Source organism: Lissotriton helveticus, chromosome 6 (assembly GCF_964261635.1).
Source record: "Lissotriton helveticus chromosome 6, aLisHel1.1, whole genome shotgun sequence".
Lineage (NCBI taxonomy): Eukaryota > Metazoa > Chordata > Amphibia > Caudata > Salamandridae > Lissotriton > Lissotriton helveticus.
Genome location: NC_136067.1, coordinates 1234791274 through 1234810409, shown reverse-complemented (window position 1 = coordinate 1234810409; position 19136 = coordinate 1234791274). Strand labels below are relative to the sequence as shown.

Genomic DNA, 19136 nt, shown 5'->3' with positions numbered 1-19136 from the left:
TCTCCATCAAGTCACCCATGTTGTGCTGTGTGTTTAGGAACCACAAAAACGTTATTCCTATTGCCAATGCCCAGGACATATTCTTTGTGACCCCAAATAATAAGTCTGCACGGTTATCTTGTCACAAAAGGATTGTTTACGGCTAAGGCAGGTTATGCTTACATATGTAGAAGATGTTCAAAATGGCATATACGGTTACACAAAGCGGGTACTGTTAGGGTGAGCCCTCTACAAAATACAGTATGTTGTACACTCAGCTTGCATTAATGACTATGGTCCCAATATAAAAATGTATACATGCTTGCAGATCTTAACACTCTGTGTTTATTTATAGCGCTCGCATGATGTGTCATTAAATGCAATACATGCAAAAGAACTGAGGTTTTTATTTGGAACATTATGAACATATTCAAAAGTTGCGGTCTCGCCTTTGAAAAGATGCTCTGTATGCAAAGGCAGGAAAATGTCTCAGAGTGTCTAGGATATCCTTTTTAGGTTTTGGGATCTCGGGAAGTGAGATTAGTATCAATGCTTCCAAAGTAAGAGCTGTTCTGGAATGGCCTTCTCCATGCTCAGTGAAACAGGAGCACTCATTTGTCAGATTTACCTAGCTTTAAGGACAACTCATACAGGATGTTTCTACAATAATTCAACATATCATGACACTAACCAAGAAAAGGAGTACCATTTGCAGTAAAGAAGAATAGCAGGTTTTCTCAAAGGCTCAAGATGGAATTCATCCCAGCACCTATTTTGGGGGCTGAAGACGGCATTCACCCCAGCACCTATTTTGGAGGCCCCCATCATATTACTGTATGTACATAAAATGAGGAAAGGATCCTAAATAAGGTTTTTTGTTTTGTCTATAGCACTCCACCTGAATTCCTCCATTTCAGACTGAAATTTGTTGAGATCATGCACAAAATAAAATGTAAAAAGTTCTCTCAAGCGCAACAACTGGAACCTCAATAATTGTACTCTACAGGTTTGACAAATGTCTACTTTCTATTCTCCACTTTCATTGCTGAGCCCGGAGGTTGTTAAATTTGAGCATGTCACCTTGAAAGATGTGGCTGCTTTAATATTAACCAACACTACTATTCTAACCTTATTAAAGAAGAAAGCCAGCTTTGTATGCACTATGAACGCTTAAGTTTCCACTTTTGATCCAATGGCTAATAACATTTAGAAAAGAATACTTAAACCCTGGGGGATTTTTACAAACAGGAGAGATAATCAACCTCCCTCTAGATTTGCCTTTTAGCGTGAGAAAAATCTGAAAGATATGCTAGTCCAAATAAGACCGAGGAAGACAACAGAACAGCCTTCTATGGTTTGGGGGATTCTTAAGAGTCGTCAGACATTTTACTTGTGGTAGTTGCAGTATGTATGGAATCATAAACACCAGTAAAAAGATAAACGTTGGGGTCACTAGCTGTAAGGTGAAAATGACAATGCAAGGAAAAGCAAGTTCTTTATTTACGCCAACAAAAACTGAAAACTAAGTTCACCATCATCAAACTACGAAGTTCCCAATGGTATGTTTTGACACAAAGGTCATTGCTCCCAATGAGGAAGTTGAATATACATTACTATGGAAAGAACAAGGAGAGCTATTTGCTCAAAGAACGGATATGGAAGAATTGAATGAACACTAATAATCTTGAAAATCATGTAGTAGTAGGATGTATACTATGTGATTAAACTATCACGAATGGTTTGTTAGTATAACAGCAACATTCTAGGGTGGAACTGTGGTATAAGGATGATGATGTTACTATACAAAATACACCACCACTTCCAGGTCTCATACATTCATACTTAGGAAACCCTCTGAATACAGATTAATCATTTCAGAACATCAGCCCAACATGAACCTTGAGCAACATTTTTCTCTTTTAACCGGCTAATCAGTGTGAGCACCCATTGTGTTGAAAAACATGAGTAAATGACCTACTTTTAATTCTTTGTGTGCCACAAGTTCTATGGTTTGTAGCCCTGTGAATGAATGAAGTTCATTTGAAGGGACACTATGGTGAAATGCTGGCCATAAAACCGCTCTATCAATACGAGATCCTCTATGATAATTTTCACCTTCTCCAAATGCCTTCTCTTTACTTTTTGCACAATCTGGAAAACCACAACTTACAAGGTAAAATAGGGGCAGGAGATGATATATCTACAGTTGCTTATTTCATTCTCTGTAATTTAGAGTACTCTAACAAATGAACTCATTTTATTTACGATGCTAATGAAAGTGGTCTATCCTCATTTAGGTATGTCTTTAAAAGTAATTGTGTACCAGGATATGATTATGATACAATCTCACATTGAGATCTACTATCTGTCATTACAGGAACAAACATTTGCAATGCATTAGGTCTCGCATTTGCAGAAGTTTTAGCTATTGGCATTGTAAATGACAATGCCTTTTATTTATTTGTTTTAACACATAAATAAATGACATTGTCATTTACAGTGCCAATAGCTCAAACTCTCACAAATGTGAGACCTACTGCTTTGCAAATGCTTGTTTTTGTTATACATGAAAGGCTGGGGTGAAACCAGGCAGTTTACTCCTGCCCCTCGAGTGCTACTCCGTCTGTGTATCACTCGAGTTTGTGTTTTTACAATGTACAAAAGCCAAAACAATTGCCATGCTTGCATCTTTTTGCTCTAGAAATAATGCTCTTGGACCCAGTAACAAGCTGCACAGTACTGGGGAGGATTTTGCCAAGCTACTGCTACCTTGAGGTAAATCCGCCTAGTACTATGCCCAGCTTATCTACACAAACACTGCTCAAGACCCTGATCGGGGTATTCTACAGAACCAAAATCATGCTCTGCCCAAATCTTCAGCTGTACATGCACATTTGGATTTCAAGCCTTAAACTGGGCTCTCTGGGAAGCAATCTACACAGGGGACATTTGCAGGTCAAACTTACTATTCAAACTCCAGTCTTAGGATATTTAGGAACAGTACAACAGATTCCAAAACATTCCAGATGTTTTTTTATTATTTTAACTTCAGTCCTGGAATATTTTGGGGAAGTTAAAAGTATTTTAGGAACCACCAACAACTCACTCCAGTTCAATAAATGCCAATCTCTCACCAGAGTTCACCTCCCCTGAACTGTGATACTTCAGAGTAGTCCACACACACCCATCTCTCTTGTCACCAACAGTTGGCACCTAAATGAAGAGGAAGATTTGTGACCAGGGATCCTGGATCCACCCACCACTGGAGCACATATAGGAGAGACTTCAAAAGTGACACTAAGATCTGGATGTCCGGAGAGCAGTGCAGATAAGGTAGGAGGGGATGAAGGTGGTGGTAGGGCTATAGAATGGTGAAACACACAAGTCCTTACCTGCAACCAGAGGCAGTATGGGGCCTCCATAAAATCCATCAAGGATGACAGAGCCGGTCTCAGTCTCTCTGCCAGAGCAGAGAGAAGAAATGTCTTGCCAGCTCAGTCTTTAAGTGGGCCCAATAAAGAACATGTGCTGTTAGGGCAGCGGCTGGGCCAGCTGAGTATGAAGCAATTTGCAGCCAGGAAGGTGCAGAAACCCCCTAACCCCTCAGGACCTGGTTGTGGGATAGTGCATGTAGACATGAATGAGTATATAAATTCACCTGTTCACTAAGACCTCTCTCTAGCGTAATGGCTCAGTGTAGTAGTGGTTTGGCCTGACCCATCTGCTGACACCTTTCTTTGGGATAAAGACACTTTTTAGTAGTGGTTTGTGACAAAGTGGCCTGACCGTTAACACCACTCTACTGGGTGTGTAGTAGTGGTTAGTGCAAAACGGACGTCTGCACTGAAACTTCTTTCCAGGTTGATGAATGGTTTTGTTGTGGTTTGCAATAGACTAGGCTGTACGGTCAGATGTCTCACTTTGGTCATTAGTACTTAGACTAGTGGATTAGAAGAGACAGGACTAGCCGCTGAGAACTCTTTGTTGGGTGATAAGTGAGTGTAGTAGTTGATATGGTTACAGTGAGCGCTCAGCTGTACGTCTCTCACCCATTTCCTTATTTTAAAAAATATATAAATGGTACTTTATGAAGTATATTGACGTTTGCTTTGCTGGATGATGTCGTCAGTGATGTCATCTGAGATGTCATCAGTGATGTCCATGTCATAGGTGATGCAATATGTTAGGTCATAAGCAGTGCATTGTGGAGGCGTAAGTTATAGTTAGCTCAGGTAACTATAACTGTTGATTGTCTATGTTTCTGAGTGAGTAAAGTCTGAACCTAACTAGAACGTCCCCGCAACTTAGTTTTTTCAGTGCATTTCTAAAGAAATGTTTAATTCTATTTCCTAATAGTCCTTGTAATCTTTGTTTTTTAAGTGAATTTCTGTTTTTAATGTTATTTCCCCAATTATAACATCCCCAAAACCTTTGCATTTTTTTGTGAATTAAACAGAAATTGTACTATAATTTGACGCAAAATGTATACATTTTATTCACATATTCATTCTTATGATAGATTTTAAAAATAAAACAATTAAGGTAAAAGTAACTTATGTAGTCTTTCTATAATTGCAATGCACCATTTTTTCCCCTTTTTAAAAAATGTATAAGGTTCTACGTATTCACTGCAAATCTTTTGAGCGCCACAATGGATCTGCAGATACAAGTGCACAAGAAAAAAAAAAAGGTTTTGGGCAATATCTTACCCATGAGATGTCTATCACAGGCCCCTCCATCAGTACCATAACTTTAGGGTACCTCTATCCAGACACCTATAATTTTTGTGTCCCCCCCACCTGGGAACAGGGTCCTGATACACAAAAAAGCAGCCGTAACTTTCCTCCTAGGTTGCGTCCAGTCAACAACGGCATTGCTCTTGGGGTGTGGATCTGCCGTGGAGTATCCGCGTCTCTAGGTACTTTTACAACTCCGAAACTACTGAGCAGATTAAAGCCAAATTACAAAAACCACTCACGTTAGTCAGCCAAAAGCATCTTTATTCGGCAGTAAGCACATATGAAACAAATCGATTTAAAAAAACAATAACAAGTGTCTTCTCCAATAAGAACATATGGTACCAGGCGCTTAAAACTATTTTCAGGACAATAATTCTTACAGTTTTCTAATGGCCATAGCTTTCGTTAGAAAATTTAACACTGCATAACAGACCTCTTTCACAGGCAGCTTTTGCAAAACCTTTAGGGCTGTTCAATGTTGTCTAACATTTGCCCTGCATACCACAGAGCCAGCAAACTGATCTCGGGTAAGAATATAAAATGCAGTACAGCATAAAGTGGCCAGTGCTCTGGGTCAATACATTACTGCAGGGGCAGGGGGATAACTCTTGAGACTAAGCACATTGCTCTTTAAAGGCCACCTTAAAATGAATTAAACAACCTAAAATAGGTAAGAAAAGAACGACAAATCTAATTCTCAGACCCTAATAGAGAAAGTTCAGTAGTACTGACAGCTACCACTTGTAGATAAACTTCGACACATTGCATTGTCTGTGCATGTGCTAGTCTCCCGGACATCCTGGCTTCACGGAAGCAGTGTTTTACTGTCATCTTGCATCGCTGCCAAGTTTTTGTAGATCAAAAAATATTTCTTCTAGGTCTAATGTATAGAACATATCTTTGACATAACCAAGCCATGGTAACTTCCCAGCATTGTCTAATTCTAAGCAATCATGGACACATGACCTTACAAAGCCTGCCTCAGGTATCAGTCACCCTTTAATCCACAACAGAAGTAGGGCCACTCCTTTCATATCCTCCAGATATTGTAGACCTAATTCTTTATGACAGATACAATTTGCAGAATCTTTGGGCACTGCTAGCAACCTACAGGTGAAATAGTTTTCAATACGTTGCAGTACCTCAGTTTAAAAAAAAAAAAAAAGAAAAAAACACACACACTTGTACCATATAGAGCACTCAAAATACATTTTGATTTAAACAAAGTTATAAGCTCCGCCACTGTTTTTTAGGTCTCGTACTGCCAATGCGCAGCATTGCTGTTCGAGACATATAGAGGCCGAACAGCAATCTGAACAAGGTGGATTCTCCCCAATGCATGCGAGGTATTCAAGCGCGACGCTTTGCCAGCGCGCGCTTGGCCTCACTTCTCACTCACACCCCATATGCTCGTTCCCTCCCACTCGCTCGCTCCCCTGCTCCCCCGACCCCCACCCGACTTGAAAGGAAGCCTTGCACACCAACATTTGTCTCTCTTACACCACCATCAGGCATCAAAGGCTGCTGCTCCTCCGCCCCCCCAACAGCAATGCTGAGAGCTTGTTTTCAAATAGAACGGGCCTTGGCCCCCACATATTTCACGTACACGCTCACTCTGCCTTCTTTAGACATAAGACACCATATTGTTTTCCAAAGAAACAATGATACCTCTTTTTCCGCGTCCCGTAAAACGCTCGATTATTACACTTTTTCACCTTTCTTAGTCACACGGCTGCACAAATGTTGCCATATATTTTTCAGTTTTGCTAAAAGTTTTCCTTCTATTAAACTAGCAAAGATATCTCTGTCCTGGAGTTAGACGGTCTTAAACTAGCCGCCTGGATTTTAAACTGTCTTAAGACTGTATTTTCTGGTTACTGTTTTAAACCAGGCAAAAACACATAACAAATGAGGCTCGTGTTTCCTGGATCAAGAGAGTCTTAAAACTTCTTTAAGCCAGCGGTAAAACGTTCTTAAATTGTGTAAGTGTGAGCACTCTTGGGAAGGTTGCATTTTGTAGGTTTTCATGTGCAGGTTCAGGATGATTTTTTATGAAAACAAAAAAGACGAGTTTTGCGAAATAATTGGGTTAATGCCACTCCTTCCTTTGCGTACTGGGCATACAGTTTCCAATAGACATGTTAAATTGGGCCACTTTAATTGTTATGCACCATCTTAAAAGAATGAAAGGATGCGTGCAACCGGCCAGACTCGAAGCAGACACTGCAGTGTGCCAGAGACACAGGAACCCACTAGGTATATTGCTGGCATTGATAGTAACTAAAGCCATGAACAAGCAGCCGAGAAGAGAATCAACCCGCTCGTCCCTGCTGACACAGGAAGACATGGCGAGTATGTATGTTTTTAATTAAACCTTTTCATAGCACGGTCCGCCAGTACCTTTACAATAACCGCTAGGTTGAGCACCTGCTGCCAATTTGCTAATACCGCAAAACCAAGGAGCACCTTCTAACATTTAGCAGGTGACTTTAAATATTCCTACCACCCGCGGCGTGAGACAGCTCTACATCAGGAGTGTAAGAAACAACATTTCTGGGGGACAGGGGCAGCCTTGGGGACTTTCCAATTACCCTCTACGAATCACCCTTTGACTGAGAACCACAGGCTCCATTAAATGTATACAATTGCATAGTTCTGAAGTGAAACAGTGAGAAAGGCAGGCATGTAGTCACAGTTTGAAAGTATGCTTTATTGTTATTTACATTCACAAAGTAAATAGACCAAATGTGAAAAAACACATTGATGAACCTTGGATTTGCTGGAGCTGCAATTTGTGCACTGACTGGATGCAGAATGGGTCTGCTTTTTGCGATATGTTCCTTAGTAGGGAACCTTTACCAACTGTACTCAGATCCCTTGAAAAGAGTTTGTACAAGGCTGCCAGCTTTTGGTCAAGTTATCTCCCTGCCGGAATACCCAGCTTTTAAAGCAACCATACCCAATTTGATTAGGCATGGTGGCTCGATAAGAAAAATCAACAATTATTTTATAGGTATTTAGTTAACAGTTGCTTATAAGGACCAGATTATGTTTATTCCATCACTTTCAGTTTCCTTTGTGTAGAAGAAAGCTCAAAGAATTATATCAGAAGATTCTACGTTGGAATCCTGCATGCCAACATTTCTCAGAACACGTCCCAAAAAGATATATTGTATTTTGAATTGGATATGGATGCTGGACACAATTCAATCCAATCTAGCCTTCATGCTGCAGCACTGACTGTACTTTGCATATCAAGTGAGAATTCTGTTGTGAGGGGCCCTTCATGTTGCCAAACTGGTGCCAGTCAAAGGGGGTGGATCATTGCTTCCAAGAGAGGCTAGGCATACCGTCTTTCTTATTGTTTGTGGTGATGGAGCCAGTGTAAAACAAATTCAGAGTTGCGTTTTGTACCATACTGTTTGCTTGGCTTAGGGGAAGTTTTGCTTTTTTTCCTGCGTGCACTAGGAAGGAATGGGGTCAGGTTAGCTTGCCCAGATGTGTGGCATTGCCAGTTGTAAAAAATAAACAGCTTCTGTAAATGCAAGTGAAGTTCAGAATAACCTCTTAGACTAATGGCGAAGCTTTATAGCAACGCTTTCAACACTTTGCAGCCCAGAGGCCAAATGCGAACCTCTCTAGCTAAGAGGTGGGGATGTTTGTCTTTTGTTCCCCCATACACAGGAGACTGAATTAGAAAGTCGCCTTTTGAAGGTCAAAGAAGGTGGTGTCTTTGAACGCATTTCATCAGTGGCCACTTTAAACATGTGCAGAATTAAACATATGCAGAATTTCAGTTACAATCTTGTTTTAATCCCCGCTTTCCGCCTCACCCACCGAACCCTGAGAGCTTTTTTTTTTTAAGCAGTGCGGCACGCATGTTCTATCCTATTCCCTGGATCAGGAACCTTTTTTTTACATTTTGGACGTGCAGTTCCCAATGAGTGCGGAACCCGGATCTCGGCTACCAGGCTTCATTTTAACCAAGCTCTTCCCTCAAGTGTTTGTGCTTTTTGGGCTTGATTAGCGCAATACCGGCTTCACCAACGCCATGCCTCGCAAGGTTCTCTTTTGTTTTATGTTGTATGCTTTTTTGGTTGCAATTATAAATGGGCATGTCCCACTCAGCGCGTCACCCGTCTTTTTTTAGGTTTCGCCTCGTCGAAAGCTGCGCAGCAGACTTTCGCGCAGGGCGAAAACTTTTGAGAATAATATGTGGCTTGTGTCCCGCCTCTGTCTTCCATTGGCTAGCTCCATAAATGGAGGCTAGCCATTGGAAAACAGAGGCGTCCGTCATTCTGCGAGGCGACTCGTGGGCGTTCCTGAGATTTTTTCTCATCCAGCCCCTTTTAGCACGTCAGTGCGGCGGTGGGCGGGGTTTATTTTTTTGGTCGTCCATGTTTCTTTTGGTCATTCCGCGGCCGACCGCCGCCGGAAGTCCAGGTCCAGGTGAGTGCTTTTGATTGTGGCCGTTCCCGCCGCCCCCCCTCCTGCTGTCCGTGTGCCCGTTCCCGCACCCCCCTCCCGCTGTCCGTGTCTTTCCCGCCCCCCCTCCCACTGTCCGTGCCTTTCCCGCCCCCCTCCTGCTGTCCGTGCCTTTCCTGCCCTCCCTCCAGCTGTCCGTGCCTTTCCTGCCCTCCCTCCCGCTGTCCTTGCCTTTCCTTGTTCCTTAAGTCAGGCGGGGAGTGGTTTCCGAAAAGAAGGCCTGGCCGGGAATGGCTTCAGGCGCCATTATCCTTTCACATACTGCCTGGGGGAGTATACACATAGCGCCTTGAAGAAAGACAAATGCACACAGTGACAGACATCACACCATCCTGGGACAGTATACAACCAGCTCCTTTAGCAAGACACTGCACAGTGACAGCCCTGATTCTGCACACTGATACTGACGTCAGACAGGGAGAAGGTTAACCAATCCTTGCAACGAAACACTCCTACATACGGGTGTGCTTCTTAACTGTGGAAAATGTTTCCAAGTGTACACCTTACTTTAAATGTGAAATGTAGTCATCGGCTCGCTCTAGCTGGTTCCTAATAATTATAACTGTTTTAACACAAAACACCTATGTGGTAGCGTGGTGGGTGAATGCATTGGCTGCACTTACGTCGATGGAAAGAGCTGCAGGCGTCACTAATTACAATGGGGTCGTTGATCCTGTATCGATAACCGGCTCCGTCGTGTGTTCCACAGGGCTAACAGATCGGGCGCAAACTCTGGCCAATGCAGGAGGTAGCCCTCTCATGCAGTGTAGCAAGTTCTCAGTGCTAAGCTTTTCAGCTGTCAATGTCTGAAATGTCATTATTTTTAGCTTCCTGTAATTTTGTCATTTAATATGAGGTTACAGGAGGGAGCACTAGCTTCTTGGAGTTTCTTGTTGCCCAAATGGCTGTAATTTCTGATATTTTTATGTTTCCCTCGTCCTCATTGCATGATTTTTGTTCGTGAGAAAGTGTCACTCATAGTCGCTGAAATGTCACTCATAAATTCGCTGAAATTATGAAAATGTCACACATGGCAATCTGAAACCTTGGCAGCTATGCGTCCCCCCCTCCCGCTGTCCGTGTCATTATTTTTAGCTTCCTGTAATTTTGCCATTTAATATGAGGTTACAGGAGGGAGCACTAGCTTCTTGGAGTTTCTTGTTGCTCAAGTGGCTGTAATTTCTGATATTTTGAAGTTTCCCTCGTCTTCATTGCATGATTTTTGTTCGTGAGTAATTGCTGTCTGCTGAGCTCGTCCGTATGGTACAATAGGTCTCACATTTGCGAGAGATTAAGCTAATGGCAATGTAAATGACAATGCCATTTATTTATCTGTTTTCAAAACCAACACATAAATACAAATTTTGTCATTTAAAATGCCAATAGCTCTAACTTTTCCAAAGGCGAAACCATTGCATTGTAAATGCTTGTTAATATTCTGGCCGATTTTTTCCCTCTCAGCCTGACACCCGGCTCACAGCCACCAGGCTTCCTTTTAACAGAGCACTTCCCTCAAGTGTTTGTGTGTTTGGGGCTTAATTGGCACCCTACCAGCATGCTGCACACCCACCATGTAGTTGCCATTCTGCCCCCTGGGCAGATTGACGCAGTACAGTTTCGGGGGGAGGTGGAATCAGTACACAGCTGTTTTCAAGTTTGTCTTTATTGTCATTCTCTGACTTCAAAGTTAGAGGATTTCCTAGTTTTGTTTGTACACCTCCAAACTCCTACCCTGCATGAGCCGTGCAGGGGCTGCATGAGCCGTGCAGGGGCTGCTTGCTTGTCCTTTGCCTCTTTTTTCTAAATAATTAGCCACTCCCTGCAGATCCCCTTTGTCTCTACTCTCTCCTTTGAGCTGGAGTGTCTGAGCATCTACCGCCTTCGAGCATTTACTTCCAAGTAAAAGCATCTGTCAGGTCAGAAACTCGTGGCCCTCAGAAAGCCAAATATATTTTCTTGAAGTCATATGTAAGTGTGACAACAAAGGCAGTAACAAGTCTCTCCTTTGCAGTTATTAGATAAGTGCTGTCTCAACATTCAGAGTGCATATCCTGATGTAGCCTACTATTGCTGCTCTGAGCCTGTAAACAATTGTCAGTTCTACATCACAATTATTTGGCAATTCACTTTCTTAATTTGTCGACACGTTTTCTTGTGCCTATATTTCAGTACAACGTGATTTCTGTCACCTACTTACCTTTTCTTAACTAATTTAATTCAAATGTGGAACTCTCCTGTGTAAGAAATTACCCAGGTGCCTGGGAAGCCACACTGATGCATATTCAGCACAAGTTCGCTGTGGTAAGGAAGATGGAGTGTGAGGAGGCTTTACCCTGGCTTGCCCAGCATCATGACTGTTTGCTCTTAATATTCATTCATTTCCCAGTGGGTTAGGTTACTGCAGCTGTGTAGCCCTATATTTTATCAGACGATCGCATGATAATTAGTCTGTAAAGCGACGCACCCTCCAACTCCACCCTCCAATACCAAATCCACCCTCCAGCTCCACCCTCCAGCTCCAACCTCCAGCTCCCACCCTCCAGCTCCCACCCTCCAGCTCCCACCCTCCAGCTCCCACCCTCCAGCTCCCACCCTCCAGCTCCCACCCTCCAGCTCCCACCCTCCAGCTCCCACCCTCCAGCTCCCACCCTCCAGCTCCCACCCTCCACCTCCTACCCTCCACCTCCTACCCTCCACCTCCTACCCTCCACCTCCTACCCTCCACCTCCTACCCTCTAGCTCCCACCCTCCAGCTCCCACATCACTCGGGGGACACCACCACATCACTCGGGGACACCACCACATCACTCGGGGACACCACCACATTACTCTGAGGCACCACCACATCACTCGGGGACACCACCACATCACTTGAGGACACCACCACATCACTTGAGGACACCACCACATCATCACTCAGCCCAACCACATCATCACTCAGCACCACAACAGCACTGTCCTTGCTTGCTACCAACAAGCATTGCCATAGCCAATAGGACTCGCATTAGGAAAGTGTAAGCTATTGGCTTTGTGAATAACGATGCTAATAATTTATATATTTTCAAAACCAACACATAAAAAAAATGTGTCATTTACAATACCAATAGCTCACACTTTCCTAATGCGAGACCTATTGCATTGCAAATGCTTGTTTTCAATGTTTGGGCGAAATAGAAGATTCCTTCAATGCTCCTGCTCAATTGTTGGGTTTTGGTCAGCAAAAGGGATTACCAAAGATAGGAAGAACTAAAGGTTTTCCCTAAATAGTTAAAATCCCTGAGCTTACGTAATGTCCACCCACGTTAAACCACTTTGTTTTTGTACCAGCTGGGCAACACATTATATATGATTTGGAATAATTAACTTTTAGGCCGCATTGTGTATGCAAATGCAGGGGGGTACCACAGGTACCCCCCATGTGCACCCCCCCTTCACCATGGGGGCCTGCCCGGAAAGGCATCTGTTTGAGCCCATCATAATATGGGTGGCGGTGTCTAATAGACACTGCCACCATAATAAACGTTTTCCACCCCGGTCAAGCGGCGGACGGTCTTTCCGTCCGCCGCGGTCCCGCCCCGCCATCCTAATATGGCGGGGGGAATTTAGGTGCGGATGGCAGGCGGATTGCCCCGGCCAGGCTGGCGGTGGCTACCGCTACCGCCAGCCATCCTAATGAGCCCCTTGGTCTTTGAAGTTCACATATTTGTCTTTTTATTTTTTCAACTGACGTGATATCGCTACCATTAAGTGACATAACAAGGACCTGGCAAAAGAAAAGTTTTCAAATAACAGCTCCCCAGCATTGGAGAGACGATGTAAAATGAAATACAAAATGAATACGGTATTAACTCTTTTTTAAAGGCTCTCTTTAAAAGGGATCGGGTTTGCATCCAAAAATAAATACGTGTAACATGAACAGAGATGCGCTGCCTGATCTCTGTGTGAGTGAATGCCAATTGCAAATATTGTAGCTGCTGTGTAGAAAATATTTCAATGGCTGCCGCATAAAAAAAAATGCAGGGGACCAGATGTTGGAGCCCACCATCCTTGGGGTTGGCCGGAAGCAGGAGTGTTGGCATGAGCAAGAGGGTAGAGTGGCACTGACCTGCTTGGCCAGAAAGTCCCGCAGCTTGGTGCAGCTCTTCTCGTTCCTGGTTGTTATATGGTGCAGGGAGCTGAGCTGCAAGTTCTCCATGGTTGCACAAGGGCTGCGGAAAACCGGGTATCACTCTGCACATTCCTTCGCACACACACAGCAGCAACCTGAACGGCCCCGCCACATGTGGGGAAAAACAGCCTACTGTGTGTGGGGGGGGGGGGGGCGGGAGGGAGCGCTTTCGGTGTGCTGTGTCACTGTGAGAAAAGTCCTTACAGGAGGCAGAGAGTGAGTGGCTGCGGGTGAAGCAGGAGGAGACAAAGCCATTTTAACAAGATCGAAGGCAGGGAGGGTCGCACTCTTGTGACCTTTCAATGCCACTGATGAAGCAAAGTTAGAGCCATTGAAAATTCATAAGCGTAGTTGTGTGAGTGGACGTTAAAAGCTTAAAAGTGAAAGTGGTCTGTGAAATGTAATGCTTGTTACATGCAGCGACCATAAAAGTATCATGAATTTGTTGTTTAAATTGTTTCAAAATGAACAACAAGCTGTCGCCGTAAGAGTCAAAGCGCACCATGCGCGCGTTCTGCTGAAACACCGCCAGCGCGGACAGGAGATGTGCGTACGCGTGCACAATTCCTGTCCTCTGCAAGCATGCACATGTCCTGTCCCCCTGCGGTCAAGAAACCGACAACAATAGATCTCGCCAAGGCGAGCAAGGCATGTGCTGTGTCGCTAGGCGAGACCTAAAAAATGTAAATTCAAGTTTAAACCACAATAACATATGGACAAAAATATTATCTTAACTGCAGACAGTGCCCTTCCCTGATCCATAATGTGGTACTGCACACTGGCAGCCAAAGGAATAGTGCTGCAGGGAGCTGGGCCTACTTGTCCCAAGGACAAAATACACATGAAAACTTGTTGCCCGTTACCCCAAACAATATGTCCTGGGCTTCGGGCTATAAAAATTCCACATCCCTGAGGCCCTTTTGTGCTGGGAGAACCATTTTAACTTGCCCGTGATTGCATAATTTATCACCTGTTTTGTGTTTAAACTTATGTTTTTTCCTTCCTGTGACTGCTTCCATTTAGCCTGTTGAATTGTGGGATTTGCAGTCCAAACACTGTAGTTTTTCTCTCTCATTCCCCGTGACTACCAGTTTCTCCCTCCAAATTTCTCATTTGCTCTGTGCTAAGACCTGTATGTTAAGCAGTGCACCCCCAGCCACCATTTTGTGTTAACAATCAGGGAAACCAGTCTCCCCTTCCCCAACCCCTCAGCAACAGGGATATTCTACATCAGAAGGGGCTATGAGACAGCAGTAATCTGCTGTGTGCTGTTTAAACTGTATTTAATAGGGACGGTGCACTTCATGTTTTGACCAGGAGAGGGAGTAACGTTTTATTCAAACAGTATTGTTAAAGGACAAGTTTGTTAGGCCCCTGTCCTGCAGAAGTCCAAAGTGTGGATTGAACAGGTCTGTCTCCTAGGAGATTTCTGAATAGAACAGAAGCTTCCAACTTCCTGGTCAGCAAACCGTGTCTGAGGTAGCTGGGACCTTATATAGTCTGCTATTGTTTGGTACATGTGTACACTGATTGGTGGTTGTATCTTGTGTTTCTATTGGATTAGGGTTAGTGTCCTCATTGGTTGGGTATTTGAGGGTTCTGATTGGTTTCTGGGTCTGTGATTCAATCAATGTAGGGTTGGGGCTAGGGTTGGGGTTTATTTTGATTTCTGGGTCTGTGATTCAATCAATGTAGGGTTGGGACTAGGGCTAGGATTTCTATTGGAAGTAGGGACCAGCACTTCCTGTATTATTGGTTGTTGAGACTAGGGTGGGACTAGGGTTAGGCCTTTAATTGGAAGTAGCGATTAGGGCGTCTGGAGTGATTGGTTGCTGGACTAGGTGTGGGACTAGGAGTAGGGTTAGGCTTTCTATTGGAAGTAGGGACTAGGGCTTCCTGTGCCATTGGTTGCTTGGACTTGGGTTGGGACTACTGGTAGGGCTAGGGCCTCTATTGGACGTAGAGATCAGGGTTTTTTAAACTGATTGGTTGTTTGGACTAGGGCTAAGATTGGCTGTAAGGTCCTGGTCTCCTACTGGTTCCAGATTTTAGGGGTAGTGTTGTGATTGGATAGTGTTAGGGGTAGGGTTCACATTGGCTGAAGGGGTCACTTGATTACTAGGGTTATAAAAGGCCAGGCTTAGGGCATCTCAGCCCGGGCATCAAGGCTAAGGGCAGTTGCCTATTTGAGCCTGTTAAGGGCAGAGAGGACAAGGGCAGTTGCCTGTTTGAGCCTGTTAAGGGCAAAGAGGACAAGGGCAGGTTGCCTGTTTGACCCTGTTCAAGACTGGTCGGGACCAGGGCCAGAAATGCTGCCTAGGTTCCCATTCAGTAATACCCATCCACAATTTATTTTCACTATAGATATGTACCTATCTTTGTGTATTGCATTGTGTAAACATGTAAAATAATTATGTTGTTAAAAAAATAATAATGATTTAAATCCGCTTTGGTCTACGTGTACTTGCTTCCATTGTGCATCTATGTACTTGGATCTGTGTGTCTGTTACTTTTCTCCTGAAAAAGCATATCCAATGCACTACCCTATTTCTCATCCTGTACCTCTATCAATATCTTTAATCTACATATACTTACCGCCTTTATGCATATATATATATATACTTTCAATGTACTTGTGGATCTATACATTTATCACTTTCTTCTAATTTGGCATTTCCAATGCACTACCTTATTTCTCAGCCTATACTTCTCTCAATATATCTTCTAGCCCAACCTTCCGACTTATCTTAAACTACTTTCTACTACTCTTTCCAATGCACTACCCTATCTCTCACCCTATACATCTATCAATATATCCTCTACATCCACTCTCTCATTTATCCCAAACCCATACCACAACTATGATTGCCAAAATAACCCTTTCTAGACTCTCTCCTACTGTACCCCTCCTTGCATCCTCTGACACCTCCTTTACTATGCTGATCCCCTAAAACAAACCTTTCTAAACTCTTCCCTCTGAGTCATCCCCTCCAAAACTCCTTTTTACTCATCCAAAAGCCTCCTCCTACTGCTATGACCTAAAAAAAGAAATGAAAAATAATAACAATTCCTTCACTCTTCTATCCCTCCACTCAAAATAACAGACTAACATGTTCACTTCTCAAATCCCATATTCCACTATACTAACTCACCACTAATACTTTATGGGTTCCAGAGTAGCGTGCTACTCACCAAAAAAGCGCTGTAAAACCCCATCAGGGGTAGCACGCGCTATATAAAATACAAACCTCTTTCCCTCTTCTATCCCGCCACCTACCCTTCTCTATCCAAATAACTGAATAACATATCCACCACTCAAATTACTTCATATTTCACTATAGTAATTTTCAACACTAATCCTTTATGGGTTCCCGAGTAGCGTGCTACTAAGAGAAAAGCACTTCAACACCCATCAGGGGTAAAAGGTGCTATATGAATGCAAACCTTTCTTCCCCTTCTATGCTTCCGCTATCCTTCTAACTCCAAATAACTGACTAATATCCACCACTCAAATTACTTTCATATTTAACCATACTAATTCACCACTAATCGTTTATGGGTTTCCAGAGTAGCGTGCTTCAATACCCCCATCAGGGGTAGCCAGCGCTATATAAATACAACCTTTTTTCCTCTTCTATCCTTCCGAATCCAAATAACTGACTAACCTATTCACCACTTAAAATGTACTTGCATGTTTCACTATACGAATTCAACACTAATCCTCTATGGGTCCAATAGTAGCGTGCTACTCACCTAAAAAAACGCTTCGATGCCAGAAACATACTTCTGCCTTTAGACATTTAGTTTGATTTAATGATAGTTCAGCAAGGTGAAGCAAAAACCATGAAAAAATAAAAATTGCCAAAACGCCGGTGCAAAACAGCTGACCTATTTATTGGCTTTGCCAATGCTTGTTTAGCGTTCTGCTAATCTTTATTAGCCCATTAGAAAGGGACTAATGGTCCTAAAAATTCAAATAAATCTCCTGGGACTGCATGGGCTACTCAACTTCACAACTACGTATCAATAGTTATTAAGATAAAGGAAACAACGAGTCCAAGTATAACTGATGTTAACCCAAGTGCCAAAAATGGTAAATAACAGCTACACAACATACAAAGCCAACTTAAACCGATGGGGTCATTTCGAAACTTTAAACGGTACGTTAGTTCAAATGTACCACGCAATAATATTCAAATTACATTAACAAGCTCCGCCTACTAATTAAAGCTTCAGCCCCTTTAAAATAGACCCGCCCAATTCCATGCTGTTGCGTAGTAGGGGCGTAGAGGTCACCTTATTCACGTACCTCCCTGTCCAGCTTTTGCTTCAGGTGTACTCCGGCCACCGTAGCCACTGACGCTAGCACCGAAACCCCCAGGACCACCTTAGATGCAGTGGACATGTCCTGAAGTAGCGTGGCTGAAGAGTCCAAGCCGGGCGCGTGCGCAGAGGTCAGGTCAGGCGTACCCTATGTGGATGCGTGTAAAGAAAATATACGTCACAAGCACCCCTCTCGTCCTGCGCAACATCGATCGTAGAACAGATAGATCTGTGTTCCAGTTTCATAAGGCAGCAACGATCGAGCACAGATTGCAAGTTAATGGAAACAAAAAAGGGACCAATGTGTCATGTTTCAAGTCTGCATGGCAGCCATCTTCAGCAGGGCTGCTTTTATATTAATGTTCATAAATTTTGCTAAACAAAATGTATATGCTTGGTAAACACTTTTAAAGCCAGGGATTTATCGGACACCCCAACTGAAAACAAACGATACTATCAAATAAAACTTTATTTTAAATGCGTGTGCTTTGTCTTTGGCATAGCTACCAAGGTTTACGATTGCTTATGGGTGACATTTTTACAGTTTCAGTATAGTTATGAGTGACATTCGACGCCCAGATGTCTGACACTTAAAATGGCACTTTCTCTCGAGCAAAAAGAAGCAATGAAGTCCAGGGGAACAGATAAATATCAGAAGTTAATTCCATCTGGGTAGAGAGAAACTCTAAAAAGATCTTGACACTGCTGCAAAGCACCAGCAATATTGGAAGGGCACTTATCTAGCCGGCTGGGCGGCAGCATGTGTTGCGGTCAAGAGGTTGGAAATCGTCTCTTGTCCAGGGTCGGACTGGCCTTAGTGGGCACTGGGCGTTTTCCGGTGGGCTGGAGGGTGAGGGATGGTTTTGGACCAGTACGGCCGTTGTTGGGTGGCCTGGAGCTGTTGATGGTGGACGTGTAGTTTGACGGCTCCGTCCTGTGCCCTGAACACCAGCTAAATTATCCTATGATCCCCTGCCTGCAACCCGCCTGATTCATATCCAGGTTGTCTCCGGGGACAAGCGGCGTGTAACGGTGCCACGTTGCCCTTCTGGAACCGCTCCTGTGAGAAGTTCGGCCGACGGACCCTGCTGCGGCCTGCTGCACTAAGTGAAGCCCCGGACTTGCGTGATCGGCCTGGCCGGCCTACCCCCATACTCCTTCGCGGTCCAATCGGGACCCAGGATCGGGCTGCGGCCGCTTTGCCGACCAGGGACGCGGGGTGAGACAAGGTGCCCACACCCCCTATCGAGGCTCTGTTGCCCCCCTCCCCCTCGGCTTATGAAGCACGGGCTGTCCGCGCTGCTGCGCAGCCCCACCGAAACGCGGGAGCGCCTCCGTGCAGTCCCCCTCAACCCGCCAAAGTGATCGGCGGGGCTCCGGCGCTGCCACCACTGGGTCCGAGAACTCAGGAAGGGCGACACACACGGCATAGCCGGCGCCGC

General features: G+C 44.0%; 1 protein-coding gene across 1 annotated transcript in view; it reads right to left on the bottom strand.

Annotated features, from left to right (window-relative positions):
- The window catches only part of PET117 (PET117 cytochrome c oxidase chaperone), a 138854-nt gene extending 120946 nt beyond the window's left edge, over positions 1 to 17908 (bottom strand). Inside the window, exon 1 of the mRNA XM_078648954.1 lies at positions 17681 to 17908. Within this exon, the coding sequence (XP_078505080.1) occupies positions 17681 to 17776 (96 nt within the window). The 5' untranslated portion in view covers positions 17777 to 17908. The remainder of the gene's footprint in view (positions 1 to 17680) is intronic.
- Between the last annotated feature and the right edge of the window lie 1228 nt (positions 17909 to 19136).